Source organism: Lemur catta, chromosome 1, assembly GCF_020740605.2.
Source record: "Lemur catta isolate mLemCat1 chromosome 1, mLemCat1.pri, whole genome shotgun sequence".
In the NCBI taxonomy this organism is placed as follows: domain Eukaryota; kingdom Metazoa; phylum Chordata; class Mammalia; order Primates; family Lemuridae; genus Lemur; species Lemur catta.
In genome coordinates, this window is record NC_059128.1 from 117,032,533 (window position 1) to 117,046,987 (window position 14,455).

The 14,455-nt window shown below is 50.2% G+C and overlaps 1 protein-coding gene across 1 annotated transcript; it reads right to left on the reverse strand.

The window, feature by feature from the left end:
- Nucleotides 1–1,635: 1,635 nt before the first annotated feature.
- Nucleotides 1,636–11,360, reverse strand: ASF1B (anti-silencing function 1B histone chaperone). Its single transcript, XM_045550766.1, has 4 exons — nt 11,104–11,360; nt 5,448–5,563; nt 3,495–3,671; nt 1,636–2,817 (listed from the first exon to the last, which is right to left on the reverse strand). The coding sequence occupies exons 1-4, from the start codon at nt 11,210–11,212 to the stop codon at nt 2,611–2,613; spliced, it is 609 nt and encodes a 202-aa protein (XP_045406722.1). The 5' UTR covers nt 11,213–11,360; the 3' UTR covers nt 1,636–2,610.
- Nucleotides 11,361–14,455: the final 3,095 nt, after the last annotated feature.

Sequence of the window (14,455 nt, forward strand, 5' to 3'; positions counted from 1 at the left end):
GGCGCTGCTGCCGTCCCGGCGCAGCCTCTGTCCACCTGCCAGCGGGGGAGGGGCGCGGCCAGCGCTGCGGGTCAGAGGTCGCCAGGCCAGTGGCCATCGTCATTCATAAGGCCTGGCGCTGGGCAGCAGCGCCCAGGCCAAGTGGCCAGGCCTGTTTGGGGTCCAGGCTGGGGGCCCTCCTGGGTTTCCCCTGGCCACAGCCAGAGCTTCAGGATGCTGGGCCCTGGGAGCAACGGGTGGCGGGAGCGGGCGCTCAGTGTCCACGCCTTTGCCGGGCCCCAACCCGGCGCCTGCCAGTAGTGAGAGCTGGCACTCACTTAACGTTACTTCGCACCGCACCGCACCGCACTCCCATCACGTAGGTACTATCATCACCACTCCCATTCTGCAGATGAGGAGTCTGGGGTATAGCCAGGCTGATTGCTTGTTTGGGCAATGAAAAAGGGACCCTGCCCTAGGGGAGCAGAAAAGGGGCAAGATGCCCCTTCCTTTAGGGTACTTTTTCATTTCAATACATAGGGAGCACGAGGACAGCCAGGGTTTACCAACTACCATACTACTGATGTTTGGGGCGGGATCATTCTTTGTCAGGGGAGCTGTTTTGTTGTTTTGTGCACCCTAGGGTGTTCAACAGCGCCCTCAGCCTCTACCCACTGGATGCCAGTAACACCTCTGTCTTCCTGCTAGCTGTGGCAACCAAAACCACTTTCAGATATTGCTAAATGTGCCTTGGGGGGCAAAATTACCCCCGGTTGAGAACCACTGGAGTAGAGGAAGGCCCAAACAAGGTGCCAATAGGGCTAGGGGACCAGAGGAGCCAGCTCTTCCTGATGCCCAAGGGCCAGGTGGGCTCAGAACCACAAGCCAATTCACTGCTGTACGTAGACTGGCACAACCTGCACCCCACCTGGCAGCTATCTGCACCCATGTTCCCATGTCAACCACAGTCCCAGGGAGAGAGAATCAGGGCCCTTCTGTGGGGTTATATAGTAAAGTAAAATTTAATATTATAAAACCGTTGTGTGTGTGTACTTGGATCACAATGTTAATTTCTTCCTATGAGTCAAGGTCAAAGTCTGAAAAATCACTGGTTATGATCTATCTACAGAATAGCTGCTTTGCTTCAGTTTTGGCAAAGGAAAACCCCTGCCTGAACCTCAATCTGGAATGCAACTGTACAACCAACACTGGAATAAGAAGTTGCACAAGGGGGCCGGGCGTGGTGGCTCACGCCTGTAATCCTAGCACTCTGGGAGGCCGAGGCGGGTGGATCGCTCGAGGTCAGGAGTTGGAGACCAGCAATAGAAAGAAATTATCTGGCCAACTAAAATATATATAGAAAAAAAATTAGCCGGGCATGGTGGCGCATGCGTGTAGTCCCAGCTACTCGGGAGGCTGAGGCAGGAGGATCGCTTAAGCCCAGGAGTCTGAGGTTGTTGTGAGCTAGGCTGACGCCACGGCACTCACTCTAGCCCGGGCAACAGAGTGAGACTCTGTCTCAAAAAAAAAAAAAAAGAAGTTGCACAAGGGGACAAAAGCCAACCCACTGGATGTGACAAGGGGCCACCCCCATGTTACGAGGAGACATACGCAAAGCCATCTCAGCCCACCCGAGAAAAAAGCAGAAACAGCCAGTATAGATGAAGTGCTTTTATATTTAGACTAACCAAACATTTTTAATATAAAAACCCTTTCATATACAAACTGCAATCCCAACAGCATCCACGTAACAGTGACGGGACCGGGGCACAGAGCAGGGAAGATACGGGAGGGAAGGTTTTCAGAGTACCGATTGCTCCCCTTGCCTGAAATCACTCTGTGGCCTGTGAGCCCACATGGTCTTAGCAGAGGGCAAGTCCAGGCAGCCAGAGGCAGAGGGGTCCTGATGCTGACGCTGACACAGACCGAGCACGGCAGGCCCTCTGCCACAACCACCTCCCCACCACGGCAGCTTCTGGGGAAAGCCAGCTCCAGTTAGGTGGTAACAGGAAGGTGGCTGTGACTGGGGAGAGGCACCCATGGTGCCTCAGCATCAGGCTGATCACACCTTTGGGAGCAGAGTTTTCCAGGGGCTGCTGGATTGAAAGACCTAAAAATCCTCCTGGGAGAAGGAGCGAAATTGTATCCAAGTCCACCTACCAACCAGGACCCCTTGCCTATGACACCAGAAAGCTGGGGTGGGTCCGCTCAGATGTTTGGGAAGACAAAGGAATGACAAAGCCCTTGCCCAGCAGGGCCAGAGCCTTGACGGAAGCTGACCAAGAAAGCCTCTAGGCAGGCTAGGGAGGCCTATGGGAAGAACTTTGGGTCAGTGGTCCTCACAGGACCACAGTGGCCTGAAGATGGAATTCATAGTGTGTGTGGAAGAGAAAAAGGACACAAGTCAGAAAAAATTAATAAGAACTGAAGTACCTGCTTCTTATAAGCTTGTGCAGTAGAAGTGAGATGAGCCTTCTGGGCTGGGGCAGACCCGAGGCCCATTCTTTCTGGCCAAGTTTGACAGGCCTGGATGCAGTTGATGGCCCCCAAGTCCTCTAGATGGCCCCGCCCCCTCTCTGGGAGGCCTGGTCGCCCCCTCCAGGTGTGCAGGGAGGTTCTGGGTGTCTGCAGTCACATGCAGTCCATGGAGTTCTCAGGGAGGAGGCCAGGGATATAGCCAGGGAGGCCCAGGCCCTTGATAGGAGTATAGCTGAGGGGGAGGCCACAGCCCAGGGTGGGGTCCTGGTTCTCTATGGCCTCGAGCCTGTCTGTGGTGTTGTCCCAGTTGATGTGAAAGCGAGTTACTCGGGGGTTGGAGGCCAAGATGTTCCGCTGGAGCTGGGAAAGAAAGAGGAATAATGATCCTTATCAACATGCTCTTTCATTGCTCCCGCAGAGCCAGGACTCCCCCAAACTCCCAGCACAAACCCAGAAAGAGAAAAACTCACTCCATCACCACCAACAACTATGTGCGGAACTCCAGAGAATGTCTGTGCACTGTGATTTAGGGCCAGGCCCTATCTTTTCCTTTTTATGAGACAGGGTCTCACTTTGTTGCCCCAGCTGGAGTGCCGTGGCGTCATCATAGCTCACTGCAGCCTTAAACTCCTGGACTCAAGGGATCTTCCTGCCTCAGCCTCCCAAGTAGCTGGGACTACAGACAAGAGCCACCACACCTGGCTAATTTTTTCTATTTTTTTTATAGAGCTGGGGTCTTGCTCTTGCTCAGGTTGGTCGTAAACTCCTGAATTCAAGCAATCCTCCCACCTCGGACTCCCAAAGTACTAGGATTACAGGCATGAACCACCTCACCCAGCCTCTATCTAATCTTAATTCTGCCAGGCACGCCTCTCGGAAACAAAGACCTTTCTCTCTCCTGTTCTAGCTCTGCACTGCAAGAACTGAGCACTACTTGGAAACTTTAAGAAGTGACCTTGGTCTCCCAATGGTTTAACTCCCCCAGGTGCAAAGGAACCGGCCTGCTTGAAGCAGAAAGTGCAGAGATCGGGCCCTACCTGAGAGAAGTCTGGCTTCAGGGGCGGGTTCTCCCGCAGTTCAGGATTGGAGTACTCGTTGTTGACATAGTAGCCCACTCGGATGAACTCCTGTCCGTGGTAGGTGCAGGTGATGAGGACCACAGTCACACCCACGGCGTCAGTCTCCGGGATGAGGGATGGGTTGGGGGCGTCAGCCTGGGGGAGACACATCCTGGGCCTTAGCACAGCTACAGCCACATCTCTGCATCATGAGTATGAAGATTCCCAAAGCAATGTGTAGTTACTGAGTAAAATATACACTCTCTGCCCTCCAGAGTTTTCAGGTGAATGGGGAAGACAGCACCAATCCCATAAGTGACTATACCATGTTGAATGTGGCAGGAAGAGGTGTGTGGTGCTCAGGAGTGTGGTGAGCAAGGGCAGAGTGGCATAAGATGAGGCTGACCAGGTGGGCAGGCAGTCACCAGTCTACCTGGGACGGATTTGAGTGTGTGCTGCTATGGACAGCACCAGCTACATAGGTGAAAATAAAGAGCCTCCCCCGATTCAAAAGCCATCAAGTTTTTATTGGTGACAGCAGAGCATCAAGCCAAGCACGGACCCCTGTGCAGCTGCCCATTTGCGCGCCCAGGACGCTGGCCCTGACTGCTGCGTAGATGGGGCTTGCTGGAGGATTCAATAGTGGTGGGTGAGGGGTTAGATGGGATGCGGTAGCTTAGATTAAGGCAGTAACAGCAGAGATGTAGCTAAGTGAATGCATTTGAGCAGAAACTTCCAAAATTTAGCGTGCGTAAGAATCATCTAAAGAGCTCTGAATCCACATTTCTGACAACCCAGGTGACGTGACATTTGAGAGCCATTTAGGAGTTACAGTCCCCCTTCACTACTCACGGAGTCTGTACCTGTGAATCTGCCTACTTACTTACCTTTTTGTTTTTTGAGACAAGGTCTCAATCTGTCGTCCAGGCTGGAATGCAGTGACCTGATGATAGCTCACTGCAGCCTTGAACTCCTGGGCTCAGTGATCCTCTGCCTCAGCCTTCTGAGTACCTGGGACTACAGGTGTGTGCCACCATACCTGGCTAACGTTTCTTATAGAAACAAGGTCCTTACTATATTGCCCAGGCTGGTCTTCAACTCCTAGCCTCAAGTGATCCTCCCAGAGTGCTGGGATTCTGGCATGAGCAACTGGGCCCAGCCACTTAATTTACTTGTAACCCTAAAATCAATACTTGTGGCACTTTCATGCAGACGTGCACAGAGCAGGGAAAAATTGGAGTCACTCAATGCGCGTGCTCCCACCTGAGGTCAAACAAGGAAACATTCTATCTTCTCGTTTCAGCTCATACTGTGAACAAGTGTTCTTTTTGCAGTCTCCTTAGTGCCATGTTTTTTGTACATTTTGTGCTTTTTGTTGGCAAATTTTCTGTCTACAATGGCCCCCAAGAGTAGTGCTGAAGTGCCGTCTAGAGTGTGAGAAGGTGTAGAGAAAATTTGTGTTGGAGAAGCTTTGTTCAGGTGTGAGTTACAGTGCTGTTGGCTGTGAGTTTAATATGAATGAATCCACAGTATATATTAAATAAGGTATCTTTAAACAGAAATGCACATAAAGCAAGTTTATGTATGGATTGGTTGACAAAAACCAATTGTGACTTCTAATCACCTAACCCTGTGTCTCCCCTAGGGGCAACAGTTCAGTATTCACTAATTCAGTGTTCAAGGCAACTTCATAGAACACAACTCCTGTGAATAAGGAGAATCGATTGTAAATCAGTGGCTCATGGGAACAGCTTTGATACAGAGGTGGGGAGGGAGGTGTCTAAAGGGCCTCTGAGAGGTGAGAGAGCTCCTGAGAGTAGAGCTGGGATTTGAACCTGCATTACTGACTTGTGAACCACACCGTGTGCTTTTGGGTAGAAAAGGATGTGTCCAGGAATCAAGGGCTAAGGCCTAAGGCCTCATCTTTCTTACCTGAAACACAAACATGTGTCTCCCTGCTGGGACAGGGCCAACCAGCACTGAGTCTAGGATCTGATCAAACTCCTCACTCTCAGCTGAGCCAACGTAAATGATCTTCCACTCCAGGTCTGCAAGGACATGGGAGGAGAGGGGTTAAGAAATTAAAACAGCTTAACAGCAAGAAGGCAGGGAAAGGGTTTTGTCACATTAATTCTGGACAGATCCTTAACATATCAAAAGATCTGTATTCCCAAGATCGCCTGACATCCTCAGGGCACCAAGTGCTAGGTGCCACAGTCCTGAACACTGGGGTGGGCATGAAGCTCTACTTTCATTGGGGAAATTTCTCCTGCGGGCTTAGCTTGACAGGTGACCTTGACTTTGTACCTCCGAGGGGAAACTTGGGCCTCTCAGAGTCTGAGAGTGAACCGTATGGCAGAAGCTGAATTAAGAACCACGTGACACAGGCCTGCTGAGGAGGGAATGGCAGGGTGTTGGGCCATTTCGGGGCTCTGCCCACTGGATGCTGAGATAGGAAGCAGCATCCTCTTTCACACACAGGGACTGGTGCCACTGAACAGAGTAGATCCCTCGACAACTAGGACAGGGCAGCAGATTCCAATCTGGCAGGAGAGCCAGCCGGGAGGAGGGGGAAGGCAAGGCCGGTGGAGGAGCCAGCAGTTTCCTGGTCTTGAAGATCCGGCACAAGTCATGCCTACTTATGGACATTCGAGTGACAGGGACTCAGTCAACAAATGTGGCATCACAGAGTGATCCTCCGATCACCCCATCCAGTAGTGGGAGCCCCGCCCCCTGGGTATGCGCCCGCGAGATTAAAGGAAAAGTGCTTACGGAGACCCTGCCAATCAACCACAGGAAATTCCCAGTGACCACTGCCTCTTGCAGGAGGTCCAACTGTATCAGAGGCAAGGTCATGTTAGTACATGGAGGCTTGGCAAGAGACCTGAAACTTATTTTAGGATCTTTAGAAATTACACAACCCTTTAGCTCTAGCAGCTGGGGAAAGTTTCACAAGCTATGATTTCACAGGAAGCAAACTCTCTCGGAAGCTGCCCTGATCCTTGGTCCCGTGTCCCACAAGAGCATCTAGCTTTGGAAGCACACGCACACTGGGCCACAGAGACTTGCCACCTGAGCTGAGCCCTTCTTCAATATACCCACTTCCTGTCCCTTTGCGGTTTCACCCAGGCCCTTCTACTCAGGAACCCTAGCAGGTGGGTTGCAGGGGACCTTTTGATTCACTGGGGTTCAGTCAAACTCTGGCCTCTTATTATTTGCAAAGGGAGGAAGTTAAGTTTGATTTATTTTTGTTACAAGTAGTGATGCAACTAGAATCAAATTTTTTGGAAGAACAGAAAAACAAGCTAGCTCTGTTTTTCCAATGCAGCTCACCATTTTGGTATATTTCCTTCAGGACTTTTTCCCTATAACCAGTGGAGTCCCCTATGGGTGCATTTAATTAATTAATGCAAAGGGGGCAGAGGCAGACACAAAGGAGACTGAAATAGCCCAGGCCTCAGTGTACCCACAGGTTCTTGTTGTCTAGCTGAGAATAATACTTCTTGGCAAAACCCAAACAAACAGTGTGTGGATGCTGACAGAAAGAGAAAACGTACTGCAAGGGCTGCCATGGCCAGAATTATAGAAACTGGAGAATTTAACTAAGGGTCATAGAGAAATACTGACTCAAGAGTTAGAAGAGCTGATAAAACCATCTATGGAAGGCAAAAGATGATCGAAATAAGGGCCTACAAATTCGAATCATCTTAAATTTGTTCAAGTGATTTTTAAGTAGAGACAAATTTACGTAAGTTCATTTCTGAATATAACTTTTCTTTCAAATTAGATGTGGGATTATCAATCATCAACCCAGCACAAACTCATACCTACCAAATAAAGGATACAATTGTACACATGTAACATATGTAACCAACCTTCTGAGCAATGTCAAGGCTAACTCCATTACATTGCATTTGTCTTTGTGCCCTAACTTCATGAGCTAACCCTGTATAAGATCCACACACCAGCTGGGTGCGGTGGCTCACACCTGTAATCCCAGCACTTTGGGAGGCCACGGTGGGATGATTGCTTGAGGCCAGGAGGAGTTCCAGACCAGCCAGGCAATAGCAAGACGCTGTCTCTATAAAAAATTAAAAATTAGCTGGGCGTGGTAGCACATACCTGTAGTCTCAGCTACTTGGGAGGCTGAGACAGGAGGATCCCTTGAGTCTAAGAGTTCAAGGTTGCAGTGAGCTATGAGGACACCACTGCACTCTAACCCAGGCAACAGTGAGACCCTGCCTCAAACCCCCCTGCCGCCCAAACAAAAACACTCCACACATCTCCACTATATGTTTAAACAAAATCCCAAACCAATGATACGATTAAAGACATGTAAAAAAATCACTGTAGTGGAACTAGCTGGAGAGTCTGTTTCTTGCCTTTTTAAAAAAACTTATCTAGTAGGCCTTTTTTCTGTTTATCAGTTTGCTTTTGTTCATAATCACACAGAAGACCCTGTTGTCATAACCACTGCATGCTAGCTCTGAGTCAGAACATCTGGCTTCTATGACTTATTCAAGCAGTTTGTGTTGCCTTTCTCAACTAAATGGGGAGAAAAACACACCTAATGTATGAAATGTGGGCCTATGCCTTGGAAGCATCTATTTCCAGTTGTTGAGGAGAAAAGAGCAAAAGGAGCTTGGAGCCCTTAGGAAACAGGGGTCACCTGATGGGGCACCAGGGCTGTTGTCAGGTTTTTAGTTCATAGGGCCAAGATGGAGGCAGGAACCAGATTCTCTCTACTTCGTGGAAAGAACACGAGAAAGAGACTGAAAGCAAGTTGGCCAGTCAGAGTCACAGAGACCCTAGGAGGGAAGTAAAAAGTCTGGATTTCCCACTTGAATTTCTCCTAGGACAAGCTTTATTGTCCAGGCTTAATTAATAATAGCACTCCTCTATAATGTGTTTTGAGAGTGTCCTCATTTTCCCACAAATTCTTTTTTTTTTTTTTTTTTGAGACAACATCTCGCTCTGTTGCCCAGGCTAGAGTGAGTGCCGTGGCGTCAGCCTCGCTCACAGCAACCTCAAACTCCTGGGCTCAAGCAATCCTTCTGCCTCAGCCTCCTGAGTAGATGGGACTACAGGCATGCGCCACAATGCCCGGCTAATTTTTTCTATATATATTTTTAGTTGGCCAGATAATTTGTTTCTATTTTTTAGTAGAGACGGGGTCTCACTCTTGCTCAGGCTGGTCTCCAACTCCTGACCTTGAGTGATCCGCCTGCCTCGGCCTCCCAGAGTGCTAGGATTACAGGTGTGAGGCACCGCGCCCGGCCCACAAATTCTTTTTTCATTCCATTTATGCACTTCCCCTAAAATAGGGAATGCTTTCTTTCCCAGGATTGGAACTAAGATAAAGAACATGGACTCAGAACTCCAGGGCCAACACTTCTACAAGGCCGTGTGACCTTGGAGAAGCCATTCCATTTCTATCAAAAAATAACCAGCAGCCTGGGCGAGGTGGCTCACGCCTGTGATCCCAGTACTTTGGGAGGCTGAGGCAAGACGATCACTTGGGACCAGGAGTTCCAGACCAGCCTGGGCAACATAGTGAGACTCCCATCTCTACAAAAAATAAAAATTAGCCAGGCATGGTGGCAGGCGCTTATAGTCCCAGCTTCTTGGGAGGCTGAGGCAGGAGAATTGCTTGAGCCCAGGAGTTTGAGGCTGCAGTGAGCTATGATTGGGCCACTGCACTCCAGCCTGAGCAACAGAGACCCTGTCTCTTAAAAAAAAAAAAAAGACCAGCAGGTTGAGTTAGTCTTTCCTGTTCTAATGCTATAAATAAGTTAGGAATATCACTGGGCAGGGGCTTCCTAGGAATAAAAGCGCTACATAATGACCATGCAACCATTTTTAAATGCAAGGAGCACAAACAGGCTGATTGAAACCTGATCTCCTGCCATCTGGGAACTGTGAATCCTTCAATCTACTAGCTCCTTACATCTTCTCCTGGCTTTTAAATTAAATCTTATTTCACAGTGTCATGCTACACTTTATTTATTTACACCCTGCCTTGTTCCAGAAAGGATTTAACTCTGCATATTCTATAGTTAGCCACAAGTAAACTCTTTAATTAGAAAAGGAGAGAGAGAAACCAGGGAGACACTGACCCATTGGCCTGCCAGAAGCACATACACATCTCACTGTATCAGCCTCAAGTTAATCCAAGTGATTGGTTTTGCAGGCAAACCACCCACCTGCCACTGAAAGGCACTAACTAGTTAGCACACCCCTGCCTCACAGGCTCCCAGATCTCCACCTCCTCAGCTGCTGCCTCTTCTCTTTTAACCAGCAAGTAGAAAAACGGTTTAATGGAGTACTTCCTCCTGAAAGCAAGGCTTGCCTTTTAGCGGTGCCAAGGCTCCCTGGGCGACCTTAGATTTTAGATTTGTACAGACCTTTGCTTGAAAGGTCTTTTGTGCTTTGTGGCTCCCGTTTTCTCATCTGTGAGATGAGAGCCATGTCCACCTTTAAATCACACAGATGAATAAGTACCTCTGCGGAAGCACCTTGGAAAAGATGCACAAAAGGCTGTGACCTCCTAGCTGACTGTTTGAAGCTGGATCTTGTCACAGCTCAGCCCACTCACGCTAGGTTGGGCCATCAAAAGCGATGGAAGAATTGCTGCAGTAAGTCAGCCAAAAACTGGTGGGCAACCACGGAAACTGGCTCATGCCTGCCTGGCTATGCCACCCCTTAGATCTGAGTGTGTTCGTCCAAGCCCACAGAAAGGAGAGGGGAACGGGAGCTGGGAAGACCAAGTTACTCTCAAAGACTAGAGCTAGAAGTCAGGCCATATTTCCCCAGGGGGGAGCGCAAGCTTAAAGGGAGTTGAAGCAAAACTAAGGGGGGAAGCTAGGTTCTAGGGTATGCGCATTGGGGTAGAAAACAAGCAGCAGTCGATGGGGGTGGGGTTGTTTAAATATTAACAGGTTGGGTAGGGGATTGTTGAAGACAAATGGGAAGCTGGGGGGTGACAGCGGTCTTGCCAAACGAGATTGGTCTTAATACAGAAAAAGGGAGGGAGCTTGGGGGAGAGGTCTCCATAGGGAAAATGGGAGAGGGCTGGAGTTTCCATTGGGGAAAACAGGAGGGGACTGGGGTCTACAGAGAAAAAGAGAGGTGGGAGTGTCGCACCAAAAGGGAGAGATGATGGGTGGGCAGTCTCCAAGGGGAAAAACTAGGTGGGTGGCTGAAACGGAGGTCTAGCCACAGGGAAGACAAAGTGGCAGAGTGTCTCTGCGGGTTAAAGAATGGAGGCTGGGAAGGTCCCTCCATAGAAAACGGGTGCCTAGGAGTAGCTCCGTAGAAAAAGAGATGATGAGGTCTCCATGGGGGAAAGGAGAGTTACTGTAGTTGGGGAAGTCTCCACGGGGCGGTCAGGGCAGACAGTGGAGGAGGAGGTCACGAGGAGTGGCGGGGTTGGGGGTGGACGGGTTGGCCGTGGGAGGGGGGGGTCACGGGGAGATCGGGGTTGGCGGAGGGGGTTTTATGGGGAGATAAAGTTGGCCGTGGGAAGGGTCTCCAGGGGAAGGCCGGGGTCGGCCCGGGGGTGGGGGTCTCCGCACAGGCCCAACCTCACCGTCCGCCAGGGCCTCATTGCACTCGAAGCTGATCTCGAACCGGAAGGGGCTATGGAACGGGCTCGGGTTCTCCAGCACCGCCACGTTCAGCACTGACACCTTGGCCATCGCCTCGCCGGGCTGCAGCTATGGCAGTGGCCGACCCCGCGCCCACGTCTGTTTCTGGGTCCGGTGCGGGGGTAGGGGTGGGATGGTCAGCAAGGCAAGGTCAACCGCAGCCGCTCTCCTCTCTCTCTGCGTACTGAAGTGCGCACCTCGTCCGCGCGCCGCCTTCAAATAGCGGGCCCCACCCTTCGGCCAATCACAGAAAACGCTCTCCGTCGGCGCCTGCACCCCCTTAGCCAATCCTGGAGAGCCGGCCGGCGCGCGCCCAGACTCCCCGGACCAATTCGCGGAGCTGCCTCTCCGCGCCGCGCGAGGGAGGCGGGACCATCTCTCGGCTTCTTAGTGTGTCCGCCAGGAACCAATCCCCAGCGTCTCCGACTCGGATGTCAAGGGCGGGGGTGGGCGGAGCCAGAGCGCGGGGCTCCTCCTGACCAATCCCGAGGGTTCCCGCACCGGTGTGGCCCGCCCCCCTTCGCCCCGCCCTTCCGGGGAGTCGCTGCCGACAGTGGGCAGCGCCGTCAACGGCCGAGCGGTGGCGCGCGGCGCTTGCTGAAGAGGGCGGGAAGGGCGGTGCTCGCGCCCGGAGTGATTTGGCAGGCGGGAGTGGGGCAGGGAATAAAGCTGGTTTTCTGAGAGTTGATTGGCTGGGTTGTCAGCGGGGGGGCGGGAACAGAGGAAGGCTCGGCTGGGGATTCGCTGGAGAGAAGCGGAAGTCTGGGGCCGCCGCGGGTGAGTGGAGTGTGTGTGGAAAAGTGGGAGCCTTTGGGGCCTCGGCGTAGATCCGCAAGTGAGCTGGGCTACTGGTCCCTGAGCTTCTCGGCTGGGGAGTCCGTTGTGAACGTTGTGAACGTTTGACTCGCTCCCGAGGGGAGGCAGAGCGGCGGTAACGCGGCGCGCTGGGGCCGGGACCTCGGGAGTTGGGGCGGGTTCGAATCCCCTCGAGGACCCTTGGGAGGTTTCAAGCGGACAATACTGAAAGTCCGAGTTCGAGTTCAGGTACTGACCGGGGTTCGAGTCCCGGCTCTGCCGTGCCGCTCGGCTTCCGAGGCAGCGTTTCCCCGCCGGTTCAGCGGGGGCCGTGTAGATTCACTGACAGGGATCATGACTGCATAATACGTCCAGAAACTTCTCTCCACCCCTCCGTCTACCGGGGCCGGACCACCGTGGCCCCCTCCCTGCCTGGAAGGCTTCAGATTCCAGAGAGTTTGTGCTCCCACGGGCGACCAGCGCTATCCAGGGGAAAAATAATGCGAGCCACATACCTCATTTTACATTTTTTGGTAACTTTTTCTAAAAAAAAAGTGAAAAAAAAAACCAACAAATAGGTGAAGTTAATTTTAATATTATGTTGGGCCGGGCACGGTGGCTCACGCCTATAATCCCAACACTTTGGGAGGCCGAGGCGGGAGGATCGCTTGAGGCCAGGAGATCGAGACCAGCCTAGGCAACACAGCGAGACCCGTGTCTGTGAAAAAAATATAAAAAAGTATTTAATTTAATCCAATATAACCGAAATATTATTTCAACATGTGATCAGTATGTAAAAATGCTAAATGAGATATCTTGCATTCTTTTACTGAATGGGAAGGCTTCACAATCCCGTGTTTGTTTTACATTCACATCTGTAATTGAGCACATGAATCTATATGTTCCTTGGAAATAGTTGATCTGGCTTTTTGGGTTTCATAAAGTTTGCAGTTGAAAAATGTAGATTCACATGTTCCTGCTGTTCCCAACATACTTCAAAGTCTTCTATGAGCTCAATTTGCAGTTTTTTAAGTTTTATTTATTTATTTATTTTTTTGAGACAGAGTCTCGCTTTGTTGCCCAGGCTAGAGTGAGTGCCGTGGTGTCAGCCTAGCTCACAGCAACCTCAAACTCCTGGGCTCAAGCGATCCTCCTGCCTCAGCCTCCCGAGTAGCTGGGACTACAGGCATGTGCCACTATGCCCAGCTAATTTTTTCTATATATATTTTTAGTTGGCCATATAATTTCTTTCTATTTTTTTTTTTTATCTTTCTATTTTTTTTTTTTTTTAGTAGAGACGGGGTCTTGCTCTTGCTCAGGCTGGTCTCGAAGTCCTGGCCTCGAGCAATCCACCCGCCTCGGCCTCCCAGAGTGTTAGGATTACAGGCGTGAGCCACCACGCCCGGCCTTAAGTTTTAATTTTAATTAATGAGAAGTAAAATGGAAAGTTCTGCTTCGCAATCTGGATAGCCACAGTGGAGTGCTTTGAGCCCCACAGCAAGTGGCTACTGTATTATTGGACTCTACATGCTTTGTTTTCTCTGAACCATCCAGCTCCAACTTCATACCATCCCTCTTTTTGTTACAAATCTGACAGGCCACCTCGGTGCAGTGCCTCTACCCAAAAACCTCTTCTCCCAGGTGTTGGAATGGCTGGTGCCTTCTTGTCATTCGGGTCTCTCTGTTCGAATAGCCTTTCCTCAGAGAAGCCTTTCCGAGGATCCTCTGGACAGTGTTCAAACGTATAGGCTGTAAGCCTGAGCCAAACCAATCCAAGCCACCAGCATCTCTTACCCGGCCACCTCTGTGGTCTCCTTAGAGTCTTAGGGTCTCACTCGTGGTACTAGACAATTTTTTGCATCTACATCTCACATTAAGTAAAAAAAAAAAAAGAGCTACTAATTGAAAGGTTTTTTTTCTGAAATTATTTGGCTTCAGTGAAATTCACATTTATGATTGGCTTGATTTCTTGGCAGTCATTGGCATACTTGGAAATTTTTGGGATTCGAGAAAATCTAATTTTCAAATTATTTCCAAATGTAATTTGATTGTTTATCAATACTAAATTTAATGATGAATGTAATTGCCATGATGTTACGTTTTCTGGACGTTTAATTAAGCATTTCTTCATTCCAACTTTGTAGTGTTTGGGCATTGAGGGACTTTTCCCTTTATCCCTGGCCCCACACTTTTCATAGCCCCTGAGAAGCTGATCAGCCACAAGCATTATTTCTGTGGTGCTAATGAAGAAAGTGGCCCTGTCTATGGTGCAGTCTCCATACAGCTGGCTGAATAATCTTCACTTGTAAACCAGATCATGCTTAAAAGCTTCAAAGGCTTATCCTACTTAGAATGAAACCTGAGATCTTTACTATGGCTTAGAAGGCCCTGCACAGTGGCCTCCACTGACCTCTCAGGCCTCATCTACCAGTCTCCCTTTTGTCACCACTCTCAAGCCCTTGCTGGCTTTATTTCCTGTCTTTCAACATGCCAAGCTTA